The sequence below is a fragment of the Erpetoichthys calabaricus genome, chromosome 2, assembly GCF_900747795.2.
Source record: "Erpetoichthys calabaricus chromosome 2, fErpCal1.3, whole genome shotgun sequence".
Classification (NCBI taxonomy): Eukaryota; Metazoa; Chordata; class Cladistia; order Polypteriformes; family Polypteridae; genus Erpetoichthys; species Erpetoichthys calabaricus.
The window spans coordinates 170,090,922-170,115,929 of record NC_041395.2 but is presented as its reverse complement, the minus strand read 5'-3'; the positions used below and the strand labels follow the sequence as shown (position 1 = coordinate 170,115,929).

The 25,008-nt window shown below is 38.7% G+C and overlaps 1 protein-coding gene across 2 annotated transcripts in view; it reads left to right on the top strand.

Annotated features, from left to right (window-relative positions):
• LOC114646536 (transforming growth factor beta activator LRRC33-like) overlaps positions 1 to 9,640 on the top strand; it is a 51,818-nt gene extending 42,178 nt beyond the window's left edge. For both annotated transcript variants that reach the window (XM_051923557.1, XM_028794762.2), the window contains exon 3: positions 7,132 to 9,640. In XM_051923557.1, coding sequence (XP_051779517.1) covers positions 7,132 to 9,081 — 1,950 coding nt within the window. In that variant the 3' untranslated portion in view covers positions 9,082 to 9,640. The remainder of the gene's footprint in view (positions 1 to 7,131) is intronic.
• Positions 9,641 to 25,008: the final 15,368 nt, after the last annotated feature.

Genomic DNA, 25,008 nt, shown 5'->3' with positions numbered 1-25,008 from the left:
ATATAAAACTTTAGAATGACGGAGCAGACAACACTTCCTTTCCTGAGACTTACAAACTTAATTGTTTAAAAAAAAATGTTCAGCTTGATGAGCTGATTTCAGGTTTTGCTTGTTTTTTGTTGTTTAAAGAAACCGTTCATTTTCTTTAGTGATGATATATGGTGTTCATTTTTGGTGGGCCGAGTGGTTAGCACTGCTGCTTCAAACCTCCAGAGCCCTAGGTTCAAGTTCTATTCCCAGTCACTATCTGCCTCTTAGTTTAGTTGGCAACACTAAATCTGCCCTATATGAGTAAGCCTCAAGTGTGTGACAGGGTGTGAGTACGCCCTGCTGTTGGTTGCTGCCATTATTTTTCTCTGCCTTGCAACCAACGTTACTAGATAAACTCAGGTAACCTGTCACCCAAAGCCTGGATTAAATGGGATTTGCTATAAATTCATGAAGAAGTTCTACAAAGGGATGAAACGCTCAAACCTTCAGTAGCCTCAAAAGACTTGTGCAATCCATGATAACTCACCAGTTGCTTATCTCTTAAGGTGTAGGTTGGTCCATATTCTCTAGCACTGGGATCATATGTTGCCATTTTTTGGCCAAGGTGTCTTTTAGTCTCCCTGTAAATCTCTACGGCTTCTAGTTTTTTTTTTTTTTTTGGAAAGACTCAGGAACCCTTAGTTAAGGATGAGTTTTGTGCTGTCTAAGATTCAAGTAGAGTATTGGCATCATTTTCACTCTTCCCTACTCCGGTGCCTTCAAAAAAAGCATTTCTAGAGAACTCAGTATATTTAGAGACATTATGACATCCTGGCTCATGACCCTTTATAATGTCCAAAATTCTAAACAGAAATAGTGAAGAAGAATGCAAAACAAAGCAAGTACAGAGTACACCATGTATGTACGTGCATGGCCCTTAAATTTAGCAGAGAAAGTCAAGGTTGAGTGTAAAATATACTGTAAGCAAGCCATTGTATGAAAATTTAAAAAATCTAAATATAATCTAAATATATAAATAAAATGTCAGAAAAAGGCTTGGGATGGTCACCCAATAATAATCCACATTTGGACTTAAGATAATTTGGTGTTTTGCTTTACATTTTGCAAAACATCACCAATGCACAAAAAATGTTTTTCTTAAAATGCTTTTTTGGTAATGTGCAAATAAAAACAGCATATTGTAGTATCTCTACTTCTTAGGCCACATACATTAACCTCAATTAAAACCAACTTCCTTCTTTTCACTTACCCACTCATATGAAATACATTTTAAAAAAGACACCTCTTCCATGATTTTAATAAAAATAGGAAATGTAAAGAATATTAGCTCCCATTTAAGTAAGCCAGATAGCCTGCGCTGCAGATGTGAAGCTTTCATCTTCCACTTGGAGTGGCACAATAGTTAAGGTTTTCACTTGATAGCTCCAGGGTCCCAGATTTGATTCTCAGAATGGTCACCATTTGTGGTTTCTGTCTGGTTTAATTCCATATAACAAACATATGGTGTGAAGTTAATTGGCCCAATGGGATTGTGCTTTGTAATGAATTGTCATCTTTTCTGGGGATAGTTTCTTTGTTACACCCAGTGGAACAAGGACAGGCTCTGGCCATCTAAAAACCTTGGCATGGAATAAGCAGGTTAAAAAAATGAAAACTTTATTTGGGGGAAGTATACTGACTTGTGAAGAGGTCGTAAACTTTAATGAAAATGACTGGAAGATTAAAGCACTCCATGTACAAGCTAAAGTCCGAACCGTAATTCAAATCAATCTTTTGTTAAAGTTAGAATGTTAACCAGAAGTTAAAAACCAAAAATGAGAGGAAGAATTCTTAAACGGGAAGTCAAAAACTTTTTTAGAAGGCACGAATGCAAGAAGTTAGCGTCATATGGATTTCTGGGACAGTGATTAACAATGAAAACAAAGATGGTGCAATAGTATAATATTAAAAATATTTAACTTGTTCAGTTCACAAGTCCAAAACTAACATTAAATTCATAATTATTGAGTCTCAATACCCCCAAAATTAATATATTGTTTGTAAAAAAAAAATCCATTCAGGATTTCTTGCAAAAAATTAATAAAGCTACTGATTAGAACATTAACAATGCATCAACTCTCTGAAGGTTAAGAGGACTAGTATTTTCCAAGACTTAAATGCTGTGTAATTAAGGGAGGGCGCAAAGTAACCTGGTAATGGAGCAACAGACAACAGTGTCTTTTCCTTACAGTGTTGCTTACATTGGTTACATATTTTGAGTGAGAGAAGCACAGTTTACTAATTACTAGTAAACTGACAATAATTATTAATGACCAGAACTCAGAGAAGAGCATGCAATGAGGACTTCTTACAAAATGTTCATTTCTGATCTAACTAAGCAGGTGCATATTTAGCATTGTCTTCTTTTTTCCAATGTCTCAAATTTCAAATATTCCATACGTCGTGGTGTAGTTGAAAGTCAAGTAATTTATGGCCACACCAACGTGAAAGCTTCTAATGTTGGAAGCTAAATAACTTGGCCCCAGTGAGCAGTTGGATGGAGACCACCTCCTGAAAGCTGAAGCAGAGGTTGTTTCCTCTTTTCATAGTGGCTCTGAGAAGCTTTCCTCTCCTCCTGTCCCTGTGTTTTCTTTTCTTCCTTTTTCTGTGAAAACACTGTGAGGTATTAACAGACGGTGATAACGATTTCACATGACAACTGTTACAAAAGAGATAGAATACGTTCCACGGTTCACTGGGTACTGATTTCTTAGACTCTGGGCGAGATGTGCAGTTATGGCACATCATTCACAGCATCTGGACTGGTATTCATATTGAGCAGCTTTAAATTGAATGGACCATCACTGGGGCACCTTCAGAGATACCTTCAGCCTCTCCATTTAGGGTAATGGTAATCAGATAAGTACAACAAAAATGTCCCAATGATGCGTTCCTCTGTTGCAAAAATAATTGAATGTTTGATGGTGATGAGATCTTGCCATTTACAAAGTCCAAAGCTTTGGTCAGTCCAGAGTATCACATCACAGCTAATTAATCTTAGTCAGGCACTCACTCTGTCCAGGTAGGCAACAGGGCCGGGACAAGGGTGAGGCAAATGAGGCACTTGCCTCGGGTGAAAAATGGGAAAGGGCGCCAAATTGATGAAAAATGAAATTTAATAAATTACAAAATAAAAAAAGAAAAAAGCCAAATGTATGTTGCAATGTTCGTCAAGTACCTTAAGCAAACTGACGATTTGCATCGGACACTCTCGCTCGATACACTCATTTCCTCGTATGATATCTCCCTAGTAAGCGGGCATGTTCGTTGTACATTAATGTGTTGTGCAGTGTGCTATTATGACAGTGAGCAGAAGGTACAGTATTATTTTAAATATGTTAAACTTAAGGTAATTTCTCTATTATATAAATTTGTAAAAATGTTTCATTGTATGTTACATTAACACTACCTTTTACTGTAGCTTCTGGTGAAAGAAGCTTTAATAAACTAAAAATTATCAAAACATATTTAAGATCATCACTTGCTCAGGAAAAATTGTCAAATATGGCAGTTTTATCAATCGAACAGGAATTGACAAAACAAATTAAATTTGATAAGATAATTGATGAATTTGCTTCACTAAAAGCCAGAAATGTAAAAATTTAAAAAAAGATTTTATATTTGGCATTTATTTAATTATTTATTCATTGTAATTATTAATCATTGTGGTTTTAGTCCTGGTTGCAGAATAGTGGACCAGCTCTGCACCCTTAGCAGAGTCCTGGAGGGTGCATGGGAGTTCACCCAACCAGTCTACATGTGTTTTGTGGACTTGGAAAAGGCGTTTGACTGTGTCCCTCGGGGAATCCTGTGGGGGGTGCTCCGGGAGTATGGGGTACCGGACCCCCTGATAAGGGCTGTTTGGTCCCTGTGCAACCGGTGTCAGAGCTTGGTCCGCATTGCCGGCAGTAAGTCGAACCCGTTTCCAGTGAGAGTTGGACTCCGCCAGGGCTGCCCTTTGTCACTGATTCTGTTCATAACATTTATGTACAGAATTTCTAGGCGCAGGCAGGGTGTTGAGGGGGTCTGGTTTGGTGGACTCAGGATTGGGTCACTGCTTTTTGCAGATGATGTTGTCCTGTTTGCTTCATCAGGCCGTGATCTTCAGCTCTCTCTGGATCGGTTCACAGCTGAGTGTGAAACGGCTGGGGTGGGAATCAGCACTTCCAAATCCGAGACCATGGTCCTCAGCTGGAAAAGGGTGGAGTGCCCTCTCAGGGTTGGGAGCAAGATCCTGCCTCAAGTGGAAGAGTTCAAGTATCTCGGGGTCTTGTTCATGAGAGAGGGAAGAATGGAGCGTGAGATCAACAGGTGGATCGATGCGGCGTCCGCAGTGATGCAGGCTCTGCATCGGTCTGTCGTGGTGAAAAAGGAGCTGAGCCATAAGGCAAAGCTCTCAATTTACCAGACGATCAACGTTCCTACCCTCACCTATGGTCATGAGCTATGGGTAGTGACCGAAAGAACGAGATCGCGAATACAAGCGGCTGAAGTGAGTTTCCTCCACAGGGTGTCTGGGCTCTCCCTTAAGATAGGGTGAGAAGCTCAGTCATCCGGGAGGGGCTCAGAGTAGAGCCACTGCTCCTCCGCATCGAGAGGAGTCAGATGAGGTGGCTCGGGCATCTGATTAGGATGCCTCCCTGGTGAGGTGTTCCGGGCACATCCAACCGGGAGGAGGCCACGTGGAAGACCCAGGACACGCTGGAGGGACTATGTCTCCCGGCTGGCCTGGGAACGTCTTGGGATTCTCCCGGAAGAGCTAGAAGAAGTGGCCGAGGAGAGGGAAGTCTGGGCATCTCTGCTCAAGCCCCCGCAACTTGACCTCGGATAAGCGGAAGATGATGGATGGATGTAATTATATTAAATTTTGTTTTGTCAAAAGTATTATTGATATTATTTTGTCATTATTATTAAATTAAATTACTGAAAAATTTGTAATATTCTAATTCATCTCATGTGTGATGCTTATTTTGTTTTTCTTTTGTTAAGGTTGGTGTGATTTTATTTTTAATATGTGAAATTTTATGTTCTTATTACTATTGTGCTATTACTGCATTCTGTGATTTTTTATTTAATAATTAATACATTTATTTTGTTCTCAAAATCATTTATTTATTTATTTTTATTTAATACTTATTAATAATAAAAAACTATATACATAGGGGTGCAAATTTATCATCCTGCCTCAGGTGAAAATACCTCTAGGCCTGGCTCTGGTAGGCACAACTGAGTGAAGCAAATTTTTGCAAATTTGCCCGTAAGGTCTAATGTAGATACTGTTTTCAGTGTAGGTTATTAAGTTCCTGCTAGGATTCTTATATCACATGCTGAGCTTTTGTTTAGTTCCTCGTTGTTACTTGAATTTTAGTAACTCAGCAGCATATATTTTGTGACCTCTACAACACTTTGTTTGTGCCAACTTAGTCATGGCAACAGCAAATAATTTTTCTACTTCCCAAATCCATGGCTAAAGACTCAGAACATTTAATTTTTTTAAAAGGATAACTTTTGAATAATTGTTTTGTGTTTTGTTTTTGTTGGTCTCATCTTAATTGGATTAAATGATTTTTAGTGTCTAGAAGATTAATCTCTCTGTCAGAATATAAAAGGAGGAGTAAGACAGTGATTTTTTTTTTTTGCTTATACCGAGGAGAAGCTGTAAAAAGATGTTTCTCTCCAACTAGTTTACTTGTAAATTTTGTAGACCATATCAGCAGGAGAAGTACAGGTACAGGGTTGCCTTTCATCCTAGGATGTACTTAGGAAAAGAGAGAGACACTGCAGGGGAAATAGGAAGAACAACTTTGTTCCCCGCATAGTTCATCAAATCTTCTTCTGCGACATCTATAGCCTCATAAATATGAAAATAAAATAAACCTATTAAATATCAAATTACCAAAAGGTCCTCAGTATTCTATCAAGATGGAGAATGCCAGGTCAAAAAAGTTACAAGGTACAGGACCAGAGGATGAAAAAGTAATTATCAAACCAAGTCTAAAAGCTAGAAGTCTCAAAACTTCAAATCATCAAAGCCAAATATGTAAACTAAAAATCAAAGTAAAATAAAACTCAAGAGAATTCTAACTCCCTAGTAAGGTTTTCACACTTGCTATCACATGAAGGTTTTAAACACAAAGAACTTGGACAGACAAGATTCTGCACTGCCATCATAAATAGCATTGGCTCAATGATGTCACATGGAGCAACTTCTAGCTGTGATGTATTAGCAATGGGATAACGTTGCTGACAACAAAAATTCACAAAAAGGTGAAGTCTATGAATGAAAACCTTATACAAAGCATTGTAGAATTGTAATAAAAATAATGGTAAAAAAATCATTTGCTCAGAATGACTTCAAAACAACATAATTTTCTCAATATTGAAAAAAATTGTCTTTCTAAACCAAAAAATCAAAAAACTCAACATCAGACTGTGCTCACCTGATCAAAATCCACAAGCTGGGCTAAATAAATAAAAGAGCCTTTAGAGTGATCAGTCATAGTCCTCCAGTACCTGTATAAAATGAGAAGCTATTAAGTCAATGGAGGCCTCAATTTGGTAATGTGAGATCACACCATCCTCGTGTGCCACCAGGAAGGAATCTTTCTTGGTGACCTCTCGTTACTGAATCCAGTTCATCCAGTTTTAATATCACTAGGAGATGTAACCCATCCTGATAGTACAGGGCCCAAGACAGGAACTAGCACTTGAGAGGGTGTTGACATATCATCGGAAATACTTCACACCCACAATCACTCATATTGGATCAAAGTAGTGGTGCCAATTGACTTAACATTTAAATCTTCGAGAAAACAACAGTGCCTGGAACAGTCCATACAGACAGCAATTAGACCTGTTCAGAGACGATTGCTGTCCATACTCAAAGATTGTGGAGTTTCAGAGGTTCCGACTAACCATTGTTAAAGAGCATTTTGTGTAATTGGTGCATGAGTGCTATGTCCCAATTAATGACATGTCTGGTATCAAGCAAGTTTACTTAAATAAATATTGGTTCATCATCATGCTTTTCTACTTCCTTATACAGTAAATGCAACTGATGCCCTGAAGTTCATTGTTAATGCTTGTTTTTCTTAACTTTAGGTCCAGAAGACTGCACAATACAGTGGTTGCGAACTGAGGTCTGTACCATCAGAGCTACCAGAAGAAACTGAAGAACTTTTTCTTAACAACAATCGTATCGAGTTCTTGATAAACTCTTCCTTTGCACCATATTCTTATTTAAAAAAATTGAGCTGTTCTGGAAATCGAATGACATCATTGCATTCAAATGTTTTTTCTAAAAATTCTCAACTGCACACTCTTAATCTTGGAAACAACCTTCTTTATACACACTACAAGCAGACCGCTCAGGCATTGAGTGCTCTGACATCTTTAAGAAACCTAGATGTTTCTGGGAATGTGTTGACGGAAGACATGGCAGCACTGTTTGTCCAGAATCTCACTAACTTGGAGATCCTGTCTCTCTCCCACAATATTCTCATGAGGCTTGATGAATCAGTTTTCAGCAGACTGCACAGCCTACGTGAATTGAACTTAGAGAGGAATCTTCTATATGAGATTGAAGAAGATGCTTTTCATGGTTTGGCCAACCTCCAAGTACTCAACATAGCTTTTAATCAGCTTCCGTGCATTGTAGACTTTCATCTCACCTCAGTGGTTCATCTTAATTTGAGTCATAATGCCATTGAATGGTTTCTTTCATCCCAAAATCAGGAAGAGGCTTTCCAACTGGAAACATTGGATTTATCAGTCAACCGACTCCTTTTCTTCCCACTATTGCCACATCATAGCCACATTAAGAATTTGCTGTTATCTGGAAACCAATTGGCTTTTCGTGAAACTACAGAAAATGGCAGCTCTTCCAAATCCTCCAGCATGCTGCAGTTTGTATTTTTGAATGGGACTGTTATTAATATTTCTTCCACATATCTGTGGGAGGAGACTCTTCAAAGAGACATCTCATCATTGAATGTTCTAGATATGACCTACAATTGCTTGACTCATCTGCCAAAGGGCTTCATAAAGAAAATGACAGCCTTGACAGGGCTACTTTTAGGGCATAACACTTTAGAGTCACTGGACTTCATTCCTTCAGAAATCCCAGTTTCACTTCAGGATTTAGATTTAAGTGACAACGATCTTTCAAATCTTAAGCAAAGCTTTCCTGATTTGCCTCCCCATCTTCAGGTTTTCAACCTGAGTTTGAATGGGTTACAACATTTCCCTCGCCAGATATTTTCAGGATTGTCCAAAATCAAATTAGTGGACCTGAGTTTCAACCATCTTGGAATCTGCTCTTTCAATGATAAGAACTCCACCAACTGTGTGGCATGGAATGACATTAACTCTCTTCAGTTTCTTTATCTAAGAGGCTGCGATCTTAAAGAGATTCCCACAAATGCATTTTCTGGGTCTCCTATTGCCCATCTCGAACTCTCAGATAATCAAGGGATCCTCCTGCCAAAGTCCTCTTTACAAGGGCTTTCTCAGACTCTAGTCTATTTAGGCCTCAGGAACACTAGTTTTACAGATGTTGATTTCTCTGTGTTCCAAAAACTGAAATTTCTGGATATTTCTGTGAATTGCTTGACCCAAATCCCCAACTCTGTCTTGCGGATTCACCTAAGCCAGCTGAATTTGAGAGACAACAAGTTAACAGCCATCGATTTGACACAGACTAAGGTGTTGAGCCGGAAAGTGAATGCTGTTTTACTTGGGGGAAATCCATTCAACTGCTGTAGCCTAGACTGGTGGCACTTCCTCCAAAGACAAAATTCAACATGCATTTTAGATAGGACTGATGTAAAGTGCATTCATTCAACGTTGAACCAAGGAGACATTCACGTGGATTTGTTCCTCAGTAGTCACTGCAACAAAAGGGATGGAGAATCTATCTGGTTATATGTCCTGCTGTTCTTGCCCATTTGTCTTACCTTTGTATGTGCCGGTGTGGTGTTTATTCTGTCATTTAATCCAAGGCTGTTACCTCGGTTTATTAAGAGAAGATGCAGGAGTTCTGTACCTTACTAGCATTAAATTATTTTAGGTGTACAAATTGCAATTGCAAGCAGAATATTCTGAAATTGGATGGATGACAAAATACACACACATATAACATCCCAGCATCTTAAAATTATTTATTGATAATGTGACTAAAAAGTTGTGATAGATTTTGACAATCCAGAAGGCTAATCTTTGATGTAGTTTGTATTGACCAATGACAGTAGTGAGTTTTCTGATTGGCTATTTTTATACAAATCTTTGCAAGCAGCCAGTGTTTAGGCCCCTGGGTGGTGTGTAGTATGTGGGAAAGAAGAATGTAGAGCCAAAAGAAAATAAATGGACTTCCAGTCATTGTATGCCCAAACTCTCAAGTGTCCTGTATAATTCTGGATATACTGTAAGGATACCCTAAATAACACAATTTAGAAAATACATTTTTTTCTGTTACGGGGTATAGCAACCTTAGTTGGATTTCACTAAGTGTTTTATCTTTCTGTCCTCCAACAAGAAATGTGATATATCTGTGAATATGGAATAGAAAACATTTTCTGTGTTTTGTATATTTTTGCCGCTGTTTCAGTGTATATGAGAAATAAATGTTTACAAAAATGTGTTTTCATTGTGACTTCTAGTATATGGTGATGATTGTGTTTGCTCAGTTTATATCATTTTAATTGACAATATGGTAAATATTCATATAACAAAATAGTAAGTGCATCAGATCTGGAAAAAAAAGACTAAGATAAAGATACACTTATATGGCACAGCTACGGAAATTAAAACTGTTGTTTCTCACCCACGTTGCCCCATGAATAATGCGTAAAAGCACTGAGCAAAGCTTTACCACAAGACAAATGGAGAAGTAAAAAAGGAAAAGCAAATCAACACTCAGAGCATATTCACATGTACAAAAGGCTTGTTGTGGAAATTGCTCAAAAGCTTCACTTATGTGACCACATACTGCACGACAGGCGGCTCAGTACATTGAAGTAATGCAGAGAATGGATGCAAACACTGGTGTGTAGAAAAAGCACTTTAATTGGTACATAAAGAAGTTCCTTATGTTTATAGCAATAATTCTTCACATTTATATAACGTTTTTCTCACTACTCAAAGTGCTTTTCATGTTGAGCCACTTCAACCACCACTAATGTACAACACTCACCAGGATGATGCAATGGCAGCCATTTTGCACCAGTACAAGTGGTGAAGAGGTGAGAGAGATAGGGGATGATTAGGGGGCCAGAATGATTAGGCCATGGAGGACAATTTAGCCTGAACATTGGGGAACACCCTGCTCTTACGAAGGATACCCAGATATCTTTTACGACCACAGAAAGTCAGGACCTCTCATCCATAGGACAGCGCTATTTTTACAGCACAGTGTTTCCTCACTGCTCCACTGGGATCCACACTCAGACCACAGTGTGAGTGCCCCCAACCCAAGTTTTTCCTGGTTGGTCTCCCATCCAAGTATTGCCTGGGCCAGAACATGCTTAGCTTCAGGTGGATGAGCTCTTCTGAAGTTAATGTGGTATGGCTGCTCTTACAGTTTTTCTCAATAGCTTTGATGCAGTTCTCACATTGGGAACATCATTCTTGTTACTCTTAACACAATTCTCAAATCAGTAGCGCATTTCCCCATCCACATTAGCATTTCTCATTGTGTTTGTACATACGCCCTTTGTGTCTACACACATTTCACTACTAAAGATGTCTTGTCATTGTGTCGCTGCACTTCTCATCTGACTCTGACAACTGATCAAAACAGTTTGTACTTTAGTCAGTCAGAATTCCACATCTCTCACTCACCGTAATACTGTCCAGCATTGCATTAGTGTTTTCAATCAAATCACTATAAACATTTTTCAAATATGTATGAAAGAGCAAAACCAATAACAGACTGCCACTGTCAGTACTAAATTGCCCTTCAATTGAAAGCAAATAGAAACACATGATCTCAGAAGAGGTTTAGTTGAAACAAACAGAAACAGCTGCTCTCAGTCTTGTATCACAGGTGCATGTCATGGCACTGCAGTACTTACACACATGCAGATATGATGCTCGTGTTTCACCCAGTCATTAGTGCTGAAAATGGAGCAGGAATAAGGTGTCATGCAGGTACAAGAACCCTGCTTTGTGACAGGACGTGGTGTCCAAATGCAAGGGGGACAGGAGCACACAGAGGACAAGGGGCAGGAGTAGAGGAAGAGGAGTGAATCGATACCATAGGGTGTCTAATGAAATAAGGGCAACAACTGTGGACCATGTAATCAACCATGGCCTAAATTTGGCTGAAGCTGGTTCACGGGTGCAGCCTCAGGTGCCATGGTCTACAGTGGCTTCTGTAATACGGACATTCAGGAATGAGAAAAGGTTTCTGATCCCACATTTACTGTATTTCTGTATCATATGCAACATTACATTTCTGCAGTTTACTGTAAATAGTAGAACCTTTGACATCTGTATAACAATTGATAAATTGATAACCTTTGTATTGTCAGAATACTACTACTGTCTCATTGTGGTGGAAGAAGGCAGCTTTTGACACACAAGCAACAGATGGCAATTGTGGCCATGGTGAGAGTAAACGATGCCATTAGGCTAAAAGAGATCCAGCGAACTGTTCTGGAGAACATTGGAAATTTTCACAACATTGCCTCTGTGAGTCTCTCCACCTTAGACAGGGTCCTGAAAAGACATGCTGTCTCTATGAAACAGCTGTACCAGGTTCCATTTGAATGGAATATTGAGAGTTTAAAAGCGCTTCGACACCTGTATGTATGTACAAGTAAGGATATTGAGATGTTTTCTGTTTTTTATGTCAAATAGTTCTAATGTTAACACTCTTTTTGGATTTTACAGAGAATACTTGTGTTGGAGGCTGATGAAACACCACACAGTTTTTAGTATCTGAATGAAGTAGGATTTGACCTACTGCTGCTTTACAGCAAGGAGATTGTGGGTTTACTTCCAGGGTCCTCAATGCATGGAGAGTACTTTGAGTAGTGAGAAATGCGCTATACAAATGTAAAGAATTATTAGTAGTAGTTTTATTAAAGTAAGGAGACGTGGCCAGAACATTATAGGTCAGAGGGCCACAGTGGATGTGCCTGGTCAGTGTGGGTGTGCTGCTATTGTTGAACTAATGGGTAATTCACCATGCTGCAGCCATTGGGCCCTGCAACACACACCAATTCTTAGATAGGCTTTACAATGTCCTCATTCCTGAAAAAGAAAGGGTGATTGTAAAAGCCAACATGCCTCTTCATGGGGTAATTTGGGGCAATGTATTTTTTCACCACTCCAACTGTGAGAGGAAATGGTGGTGAAACCCACCAACAAATGATGATGGTGATCCTGCCACCATATTCACCTTTCCTCAACCCAATTGATGAATTCTTCTCTGCTTGGAGGTGGAAGGCGTATGATTGACAGCCTCATTGTCAGATTTCTGTACTGGAAGCAATGGATGCTGGCTGTGAGAATGTCATACCTGAGGCTTGTCGAGGCTGGGTGAGGCCTGTAAAAAGATTTTACCTTCTGTGCCTCAGAAAGGAAGACATCAGGCGTGATGTGGACATCTTCGTCTTCTTCTTTTTGTTGCTCCAGTTATGGGTTTCCACAGTGGTCCTGTCCTCTTCATCTTTCTCTGTTAAACCCATCACCTGCATGTCCTCTCTCACCACATCCCTTGCCTGGAAGCTCTATCCTTAGCTTCCTTTTCCCAATATACCCACAATGATGTGACCTAGTAGAGAGGAAATGTCCCTTACAGTAAGACATTTCATAGTTTACACTTTATAGTAATTTTAGATCTATATATTTTCATATATGTAGTGTGACTTTACTGTACTATACAGTAGTTGGTGCTATGTTCTAAGTTTGTAAATTTCTTTATCTGTTTTCTGATCCATACAGTTTCATGTGTTTCATTTTGCTTTTCTAAGTTTCAGCATTAAATATTGTGTAACGTTTCAAAAAAATCCTTCACATTTCATTTTTGTGGTTGAATATTTTTTTACTCTACATTTGGCCTACATTTTTTGCAGTACTCTTTTCAAAGTCAGCAACATTGTGATAAAAGTATAAAAACATTTGGTGTCTAAATATTAAAACAACGGTGAAAGGTTTTTATTTGTTGGTCACAGTGCTGAAGTGATTGACACATTTAAAAAAAAGGTTTTGATTGTTTTAGTGACTTTTGTACACGTGAGTCTGTTTTATGAGAAATGCCTGAACTGTTCTGAGAACTGCATTAAGAGTGGTGAGAATGAAGTTCCTGATGTGAGAATTGCACCAAAGCGACTGAGAAAAACTGTCAACAAAATGCCAGCTACTTCTGAGTTTACCCATTAATATGTAGGCTACAATGTGTATTATATTGTGCACAAAACTTTTATTATTATATGAAGCTGTTTTGGAGAAAAACACTCCCTGCTACTTGCTTGTGTATGGGGCTGCACTATTTAAGAAAGGAAACTGGTGGATAGATTACAAGAATTAAAAACTAATGGAAATGTGGAAGAAAAATAAGAATAGAGCAAAACAATCAATAGCCTTCTATTTTATTTATTTTTTCTTATTGAAAAAAAAACTTAATAAGACACTTCTAACTTTATTTTCTGTTTTATTACAGGATTTTCTAATTTAACTCACAGTGAAGAATTTGATTTTCACTACAATGGATAGGAACTATTCAGTGAGGCCTACCGAATCACACTCTACTCTGGGTTTCTCACTTTTTCATCCAGCAAAACAGTTACAGATCAATTCAATTTTGAAAGTCTCTTCAGTAAGCAGTAAATGCAGTGGTGCAATCAGGAATGGCACACTGTTTGTGGGGAAGTGCCTTCTATCTTTTTACCATCATTTTCTCTGCATTTGGAGGATGACAAATTTGAAGGCGCATCTACAATCAAGTGTGTGTGTTCTGTTGGGCGAAGCAGCAGGCATCACACTTGCATGGCAAAGATCCCTCTTGTGTATCCTCTGTCATACTTACATGTATATAATAAGTTCTGTATTTTATTACCTTCAAGAAAGTGGGGATGGAGATTGAGAGTTGACATGATTGCAGTGATTGAAATTATGGGCACACTTTAGGTACTGCAAAAATGCATCTATTAGTCATTTAGTCTTATGTAACAAGACCGGCACAAAGGCTTCTTTTGGTGTTAATAACACTTACAGAGCATCAGCCGAGTGGTTATTCATCAGGGTAATGTGGCCTACTAAAATAACTTCACAGTGGAATGGTTAAAGATGCTTTAGGTGAGACATATTTCTCTTGATATTGCATACTTAATTATAAGACCTGTGAATCGTTCATGTTCATAAGTAGTTTTACCAGCATTTCAAGTGCCATACTGCACAGATGAATAAACATTTTACTGATACTTTATAACCTTAATTAAGGCCAAAAGAAGCCTTTTTAAGGTCTTGTTACATAAGAGTAAATAAATGATAAATGCATTTTTTGCAGATCCTAAACTAAAGTGTTACCAAATTATGAAAGGAATTAGTGCAGTGGAATTTAAACTGAGTTCAACGAGAACCGCGGGCACAGTTGGAATAAATTTCAGATGCTCTCATCCTGCAAAAGATGTGATAGATAGATAGATAGATAGATAGATAGATAGATAGATAGATAGATAGATAGATAGATAGATAGATAGATAGATAGATAGATAGATAGATAGATAGATAATGTGACCACCAGGGAGCATTGCAGCACCCCAAACCCCAAACACAACCTCACATACACAGTCCTGGGTTCAAGTTGGGCACACCGGAAGACTGGTGGCTTTTACACCCTTAACAACACTTCCGGTATCCACTTGCCTGGTCCCACCTCTTCCTCGCAGAAGTCCTTATCACTGGATGCTCTGTCATCTCGAGTCAGTCTGTTTAGAGATTTGTGTCAACAGCAATGTATTATTTTCTTTTTCAATGCATTTACAACCTGTTTCTTTTTATATTAATGGGGGTTTGCCTACAAATTCCCCAATGCTTCATAGTTGTCTGCGTTGTTCCCTACAATAGATAGATAGATAGATAGATAGATAGATAGATAGATAGATAGATAGATAGATAGATAGATAGATAGATAGATAGATAGATAGATAGATAGATAGATAGATAGATAGATAGATAGATAGATAGATAGATAGATAGATAGATAGATAGATAGATAGAATGAATTTGTTCTCACGTTAGTAGTTGAATTCTGGACAGCCATCATAAGCTGATGTGAATGTTAATACCAAAGAAATCCTCCTTTACACTTTATTTTGAACTCTAAGATTTCTCCCAAACACAACCTAACCTTTAACAGCACTGCACAGGCAAAGTACGTCACATATTGGTGAAGATTTCAACATACATTTATCAGTGGATTTTATCTTATCAAAGGGTATCACAACATCTTTGCTTTGCTGTTACAGTATAAGTCCAAGAAGGTGGTTTTCCTCTCAGTCTGCTTCTGCGCTCAAACTAATGACAGTTTTATTTGACAGAATGTTTTTTCATATTTTTTACATTGCCTTTTCCTACAATTGGAGGAGATACATTATTACATACTCTAACTGCACTGGCCCAGTTGAACATTTTCGTTCCTTCACATTGTGTGCAGTGCTCAAACACTGTTTGTAATGTTATATTTTCAACTTATATATTTAATTTTCAATGGCCCCTGTTGACTCAATGATGGATTACCTTGGAATACACATAATAAAAAATAAAAAAGCATTTGTAAACAGGTCATCAAGCCCAATGTAACTCTAAATTCTTCTGATTCCGTACAACACGGTTCATTACAGATATTTGGTTTATGTCTTCAGATGGTCTGGTGTCCTACACAGTTTGGATCCTTGCCTTGTGATGCTGACTAAGACAAGTAAGCATATAAAATAATGGGTGACTAAATAATACAAGAGATGCACAAGCTGATATATTTTACAAGCAGTTGCAATCTCTAATTCTGATAGTGAGTGTACCAAACCATAGGCTTCACGGCTCTACATTTTGAGTCGTGTCACATCTGCTTATCAAAGTGTTATGCCCTGGATACCATAGCTTTGTATCATTACAGTGTCTACATCCAAAAACACTGCTGACAACAGGGAATGCACATGAGGCCCTTCTTGTTTGTTGAAGTAGTTAACTGGTAGACACATAACTTTATGCAGCAGCCTGAAAGAACACACACACACACACTAACACAAAGAACATTTCAAAATGATAGTTGTCCCATATAATACTTTACAAAGGGGTATCCTTGTATATAACAGAAGTTGTGATCCAAACAATTAAAATCAGATTTGAAACCACATTTTTAATAACCCTACTGAGAACCATCTACTCAATGAGAGAAGGATTAATAGAAAAAGAGGTGCCAAATGAACCTGTTCATGTGAGAAAAAGAGACAGAACAAGTGAGCTTCTACTGAATGTGAGGTCTCCAATTCCCCACAGACCTGACATTCAATGTACCCTTCCTTAACTATTTTCACTTTATGTTTGTTTATTAACTTATTAAATTGTCTATTTAAAATTGTAAGAACTTGTCAAGCCCACCAGGGTAAGCTGTCCTTCCTGGTGGTCCAACAATCAACTGGACCTGAGTGATGAGTTCTAGAATAGATGTGGTCTTTGCTAAAAGTTTGAGTTCTATTGTTCGGGCTGCTTTTTTCAATGAATGTTAATATACAGTAGCTATAGTCTTATTATGTAAAAGTAATATCGAATGAAAAAGGCCATTTGTTTTTCAGTGATTACTGTAAAGTCATGAAAGCATTTTTCCTATTGCAGCCAATAATAACATTAACTGATTAGCTAATCACAGATCAAGAATGGAAATCATCCAATTCTGCTCATTGGCTGACCAACAGATGCATCTAAAAATAATACCCATGAATACAAAAGGCTGTCAAAGTGTAGACGTGCTAACGTCAAAAGATTGAAATAAGTGTCACAGCTTATACACCAGGAGCATCATTCACTTTTAACCAATCAGCTTTAAACTAATCCTCAGGCATCAGTAACCAGGAAGTACATGACAAGGAAATCCCCATTTTTAGAAATAAAAAGACCATTCCTTTCTTATTTACAAAAGTCTGTGGAAAATCTTCTGAGCACACTTAAATTAAAATGGTAAAATAAATCTGGAATCCAAAAATCAAAAAAGCACAGTAGAATACAAGAACACTCCTCACTCGCTAGCACATTCAAGATGAGCTACCAGGAACTGTGGGAAACACTCGTCTTTTTAGGGCTGCATGGCTTTGATGGGCAGGTGGTCCCACTTCTAGAAACGAAAGACACAAAACATAGGAATTGAGACAAAATCGAATACAAAGAAAAATGCAAATAAACATAAATAAAATTAACATAAACAAAAGAATCAAAAATAAACAAAGAAGACGTAAAAAAAGATTTGAACCCCAGCTGATGGTGAACCCTGATTGAAACATAACACATAAAAATAAAATGTATTATTATTATTATTATTATATGCTACAGAGTAATCTGTGTTTAGGTAATGTGTATGGACCTATCTGGCAACTGGGATGCAGGCAAAGGGAAACAATCTTACTACATGGAATTATTAAACCTAGAATGGCTTGAAATTGCACGTTAGCTATAAAGATTGTTGCAAAAGTTGAAAAAAGAATTAAACATGGCCAATCAGACATTATATTACATTGTCATCAAATAGTACATAAAACCAGGAGCCATTTACAGCAGCTGTGCAGGATATTTAAAGGTTCTGGTATAGAATAATACCAGGTGATGCATGAAAAATAGCCCACCACATGGCTTTATCAGCAGCAAATCTAGTCATGTGAAGCATGCAGGAAGTCCCTGTGCATGTTTCTTTTCATTTTGTTAGTTCTGTTATCTGTGCATGTGCTTGAGAGAAGATATGCTACATTCATTGGAACGTCATATGTCAATTTTGGACAGGTATGTTGTTTCAATCAAGTTGATACATAAGGAATGTGTGGAACAACGTCCCATTGTGAGAGCTCCTTTAAAACACACAATTCAGGACCTGGTTAGAAAGTAGTGTACTATTGGTTCTGTAATCAATGAACTAAAAGCAAGAAATCCTTCTGTCCATATGTCAGAAGTGGTCACGAACATTGAAGATCATATGTAAAGATGTTCTCGTAAGTCAAAGTGATGATTATTACAATTGACAGTCATGCATACTCCATGATTTGCTTGCTGCTTTTTCTTGTGCCATGCAGTACCCGCTGCAATCACTACCCTGGTGATTAACATGGAAAAGGACAGATGCTGGCACTGGGAAAGGTACAGGCAGCAACTTTACAGTATTACCTCTCCCAAATGCCTTGTCCAGTAGGTAAGGATAAAGGCCTCTACTCCCATAATTGTAAGGCCAACAAAGTTATAGTCAGGCGTAGAACTGGGTCATGTGGAGAAAATAGCTTACAATAAAAGAAGTCTGCTGTTAATAAGTCCATGAAATTATGGAAAGCACAGTGTCCATCATTGACCTCACTTCTTGGATAGAACAATTTTCATGTACATAATAAGTGTGGAACAGCTAGCTTTGTTGGAGATTCAGATAAGAGTAGTGACCCAAACACAGAGCCATTGAGGAACATCAAACACAGAGATAATTATTCACCTCCAGAGAAAATGGACTAAAAAGTAGATGTTGCATATTGTGGAAAAGCAGGTTCAGTCAATCAACTATAAAGCACTTTAGGAGGATTCAGTTGTAAGTAGGCTTTATTAATGTGAAAGTAGAGATAACACAATAGCAACAGTAAGAGTAGTAGTAGTAGTAGTAGTAGTAATAGTAATAGTAGTAGTAGCAGTAGTAGTAGTAATAGTAATAGTAGTAGTAGCAGTAGTAGTAGTCATAGTAGTAGTAGTAATAGTTGTAATAGTAGTAGCAAAAGTAGTAGTAGTTGTTGTAATAGTAGTAGTAGTACTAATAGCACAATGTTTACTTGTACATTAGTATAGTATAGTGAAATTCTTACCTGCATATCTAACCAACACGTGACACATCTCCACCCTCTACCACCATAATAAAGAAAATATTAGAAAGGACATAGTCAGCCATTCTGAAGAGAAGTGTTGGGGAAAAAAAAACAGTCTTGGATGCCTGATCTATCAGTAATATAGGTGTGGAGCAGAAAGGGATGTGTCTTTCTTTTACTTAAATCAGTCTAAGGTCTTATGTAATACAGTCAAAGAAACATTTGGTGTCGGCATCAAAAGAAGAGGGAGCAAAGCCAGACACAAGGTAGAGAAGAAGTTTATCTGACTTTGAAAGATATGAGGGAAACTCTTTCCTTGGGTGCTTACTAATCTAGATGAGCAAATAGCTGTTTGGCCAAGAAGATCAAAAAGGGCCTTACTTGACTGTCTTAATTTCTTATAATCTCACAACCATTTAGTAATTTTATTTTGGTTAGTATCATAAAGAACAAGAGTATAAACATGGCACAAAAGTAGGAGCTGGTACTGGATGGTTTATGAACTCAAATATTGTCAGGACTCTGCATCCGGCTAAAAAGTCAATAAATGCTAAGGTTTCGTTATCTTCATTTTCAACTATGGTGCTTGTCTTTTAGACTTGTAGGAGCAAATCAGAGAGAATAAAAGGACCAAATCAGGCAATGGGGGAGAGTTTGACAGTTGCTGGAGTGTAGCTGTCAGCATAACAAAGCTTATTGCTTATATAAAGATTTGCAAAGTTCTTCATAAAAATCACTAAAAAGGGCTTATCTGAAATAAAGCAGCAGGTGCCGGAAGTAGAGCATAACAGAACGGTCCACAGTTTACTGTTTAAGACATGCGCCTCAGAGAGCAACCAGAGTGTAACCAGAATACCACAGTGGTGAATGTGCTGGGTCATGGTGGTTGAAACACTGAGAACCTCGAAGACAATTTGTATGGCAAAGTAGTTTTCTTTCTTTCTTTCTTTCTTTCTTTCTTTCTTTCTTTCTTTCTTTCTTTCTTTCTTTCTTTCTTTCTTTCTTTCTTTCTTTCTCAAGTACTAGGGTGTTGTACCGTGTTAGCCATTATGATTACATCTTGCCTGAAGAAGGGGCCTGAGTTGCCTCAAAAGCTTGCAAATTGTAATCTTTATAGTTAGCCAATAAAAGGTGTCATTTTGCTTGACTTCTCATTTCTTTCTCAATAAATTCAGAGAGAGACCCACCAGATTTAGTATGGTAGATCCATTTAAATCCTCTGTGTTCCAGTTACTTTTTATCCTTATAATCTATCTGAAACTCAATCAACAGAGCAGTATTTGAAGTACAGAACAGATGGATATCAACTCACCAGTCTGCCTGACTTTATAAATACAATGGCACACATGCATTAGCTATGTGAGGTGATATGGCACCTGATATGCTCCTTGTTTCTATAAAGAGGTCTGCCCTGCATGTCCATTCCTACAAGTGTCAAAAGAAGAATCTACTGAGTACTCTGAAGGGCAGACTGTGAAAAAGAAAACAGTCCTGGATGCCAGACCTATGAGTAATGTAGGTGTGGAGCAGAACTAGCTAGAAAAACACAGACTTGAGTCACCATAAGCTATCTTAAAGGACAGACCTTACAAACAACCCACTTGCGGCCTTAGAAAGAGCTGGCAAACAAGAATATATTGACGTAAGCAAGCAGCAGCAAGGGTTGGAGGAAGCAGCCATAAGTTCCAATGGAGCAATCAGCAATGGGTTAAGAGCATTAAGCATTAGCATACAGTCCCATGGGTTTCCTCCGAGTGCTCCGGTTTCCATCAACACGGTCCAAAGACATCTAGGTTAGGTGGATTGGTGTTCCTGAATTGGCCCCTAGTGTGCGTGGGTGGGGGTGTTTGTGTGTGTTCGCCCTATGATGGACTGACACCCTGTTCCAGATTTGTTCCTGCCTTGCACCTGATGTCCACTGGATAGGCTTCAGCTTTTCAGTGACTCTGCTCTGGATAAAAAGTGGGTTTAGAAAATTAATGACTAGATGGGTGGATGGATACTGATTGAAGTACTGAAATTGATTTTAAAATCAAAAGCCTGCTAAACTGAAGAAAAACACCCAATGTGACAAAACTGATGAGTGCAGAATGAAATTTGCTTTTGTTTTTACAAGCAAGTAGCCATTTTTCACTGTTGACTTTGGAATCAGCTATGACTTAAACGCACAGTCAAGACTGCAGTGCATCGCAGAGCTACATTATCTGTGCTTGCCAAGTCTATTTTCTGAATTTTATAGTTCATGTGATTTGGAATGATTGAATATATGATTGAAATAGCTGGTTATGGTAATTTGCCAGTAAGGGATAAGTGCACCATGAAGCAGTCCAGCTCAAGTGTCATGCAGCAGAGCTCATTGGACATCACACTATGATTTCATTTGTCCAATGAGTGACAATGGTGCAACATATAAATGCTGACTTTCAGTGCCTTGCCTTTCCTTTTCAGCTTCTTTTCTTATTCTTCACACTGTGATATGCTGTGTTCATATGGAACTGCTCTCCCCTAAAGTAGGTGCTGGTCATCCTACTAGGGTAAAACCATAAAACTCTTTTAAAGCAGAAACAGAATGAAAGAAGGTGTGAAATGTTAAAGAGATTATATTGATTTCATTGTCTTCCCCTTTGGCCATTGTAAGAAGAAGGGCTTTATAAAGTGTTCAGGAAATTATTAACTGATTGCTATAAAATCATGTTTCACTGCATAGGGGATAATAAACAACTTTACAAATAATCATTTTTAGGCAGCAATCAATACAAGTGCAGATTTCACTTCCAAGTCTGGCCAACTTGAAAACTCAAAGAAAGTGGGGTCAAAAAATTTATTGCATAAATATGATGAACTACAATCTAACTGACCATTTGAAAGAAATGCACTGGCCAGATACATGTGATGCTCCACAGTACATAAATTCAGCAGTTGTGTTGCAAGAAATGTCAATCGATTCTCTTCTTGAGCTGCTACAGGAAGTGATGTGCTTCCTGCTCTCGAGTCTGCTTTTAGAAATCTGGGTGCACATTAATTTTAAGGAAGCACTTGGCGGAAAAGAAATCATCCGAAGATGAGTAATGGATGGCAGCAGGAAACGCTGGAGGAGAACTGGGTATTTTATGCTGTTGTTGCACTTAACCTTTTCATCACTAGATGTTAAACACTTTACTAGACTGCCTGCTAACTTTAGCATAACCCGGTTTAGATATAAGGAATAATGAGTACTAAGTAGCAGTAGGATAGTAACGGCCTTTGGAAATATGCCAGCCCCCGGGGATATTGTTCTGTGCACTCCAACTGGTTATTTCATGAATTCATTATTCAGTAACTCCAGCAGTTCAGTTTGTAAGTACAGTATGCACAGTAAAAACATGTAAGCAGGTGTTGCAAATACTTCTGAAAGAAGACGGGGGTCAAACTTCAGATAGCGGTTTGGTTGACCACAAAAATTATTTTTAATCTTATTTTCATTTCACTATTTGCTGTATTTGGTGCATTTTGTGTGTTTAGTTTCTGACTGAGCACATCCTCTTTTTTTCAGTGCCCTTTAAAAAACAGTCATTAGACAGGCGTACTTAAATGTGATGGATGTTACCACCACTTTTTTTATTATACCACCGCTCTTTTTATTATTTGTTTCTGGAAGGTAACGTACAGACTAATATACTGTATACTGTGAAATGGACAAATGTACCGACTGGCTGATGCAGGTCAAGGACAAGTCCCACACACATTTTCCATAAAAAAGAGGAATAAGTCAGCATGCTTATTTCGGAAAACAGGATCCACTAGTGAGTGGTTCTTTTATAGTGTCCTGCAATAGGAATAGGCAAGGTGTCTAAAGTAGGTAAAGGGAGAGGAGTAGATGCAATTGGCCCTCCAGGACACTAGAGGGCAGGTGATCCAGCAGGAGCAAAGAGTGCCTCAGCCTCTACATAGTATGAGAGAGGCCATGAAATGTTGACAGGGGGAAACACATGGTTTCAAGTTAGGATAAGTGCTACCTTTTTGCCCTTTAAATGCTGAAGTCTGGGAGGACCAACAGAAGTCCAGTTATTGTTATCTAGCCAGTTGGGTGGCATTACCCAGCCTAAGACTGGGAGAGTACACTCTCTACTCATACACAATAGCAGGAAATGGCACCCTTATGACATCACTCCACAGTTAAAGTGCTTATCTTTATAAATAATACGCTACCGTGGCTGTCCATTTGTCTGTCCAGGATTTTAAATCACCTGTAGCTTGCAAACTGTTTGACCTACTGACCTGAAATTGGGTACTCATATACTATGTGACGTCTACTATTTGCTTTTGGGGTGATGATTGACCTCCAGTGTTATTCCTCTTTTTATTATTATTTTATTTTATTGTAGAATCAACTATCTGCAGCGGCCAGCAGGGCGGCCGTGCGGCGCATGTGTATGGGCGCCGTTCACATCTCTACCACCTTTGCTGTCACTTCCCCTACTTCTTCATATCTTAAATGATTCTTGAGGCAGATTGAAGACTTAACTGCCAGCTTAAGTGGAAAATTAAAGAAAACGTGCTAAGTAATTGCAATACAAACACTGACTTAAAAAATCAGTTTTAATGTAAAAAGATGCTGATGGAAGAAGAGAAGAAACGGGCCGCTAGGATGGAGAAAAGAAGAGCTGCTCAGGAAGCACCAAGCGCATCAACCTCTGAGCAAATGAATGCTAAACATGCAGAGAAAGAATATGAAAACTATGAATGCTCAAGTCAAGTGTATTATGCGCTGTTACTGGTTATTGTGGTGGGCGGCCGGGGCCCATGCTAGGCTGGGACGCCCCTTCTACATATATTCCGGGGTAGCAACCATGGGCGTCTCAGTACCTCCCTCGGGACACTTGGTGGCAGCCTCCCTGGCTGACGTTGGTGCCTCAGTTTCCCGCAGGGCTCCATGGGAGATGGAGTTCTCCACAGCCCTGTTGGGATCTGGGGTGGCCGCCAGGGGGTGCTGCATGTGTCCCTGAGGCGGCCCGGACAACTATACAGCCCCGCCAGGAAGTGCAATTAGCAACAGGTGATCAAGCACCTGGAGCACTTCCCGGGTGGGCTATAAAAAGGACCAGCATCCACCATTCAGGAGCCAGAATCGGGAGGAAGAGGACAAGGTTACCTGGGAGGAGCGGTGGTGCCAGAGGAAGCAAGTTTGTTGTTTGGAGTTAAGTGCTTTTTGGGACTGTGTTGTGGCTGGGGGGTTCACGAGGAAGACGTGCCCTCCAGCTGAAGAAAAATAAAAGCCTTTGTATTTTCTACACGTGCCTCTGTGTCAGTCTGTGCTGACGCTATAGCACCATATAAAGGCGCTATTTAGCACCTTTATCATATTATAAAAATAATATACATGAGTGAGAGCAATAGGAAGAGCAATAAGCACAAAGCTAGCGAAAGACATAGAAATTCCTGCTGCCTTGGCCTTTTTTACTTAAGTAATTCTCTCTGTATTTTGGTTGCAGCAGCTCAATCACTTGCAAACCTCCCAAATGCACTCCAATAATACTTCTCTCCCTTAGTCACACACCTCAGCTTTTCCTACTCAGTCTTCACCTTAAACATTAGAACAATTGTGACAAGAACAGGCCATTCAGCCCAGCAAGTGCATCCATTCCATTCCCCTAGATTGTCTAAAATAACATCAGGGTGAGATTTGTAGGTCCCTCAAGTCCTGCTTTCCACCACACTCCTTGGTAATTTATTCCATATTTCTATAGTTCTTTGTGTGAAGAAAACATTTCTAACATTTGTGTGAAATCTTCCCTGAATAAATTTCCAACTGTATCCCCGTGTTTATTTTAAAGTAGCAACTGGGACCCACTGTACTAATTCCCTTCATAACTGTTAACACTTCAAACATGTCACCTCTTCATCTCCATTTGCTTAAACTGAAAAGGTTCAACTCCTTCAACCTTTCCTTACAGTT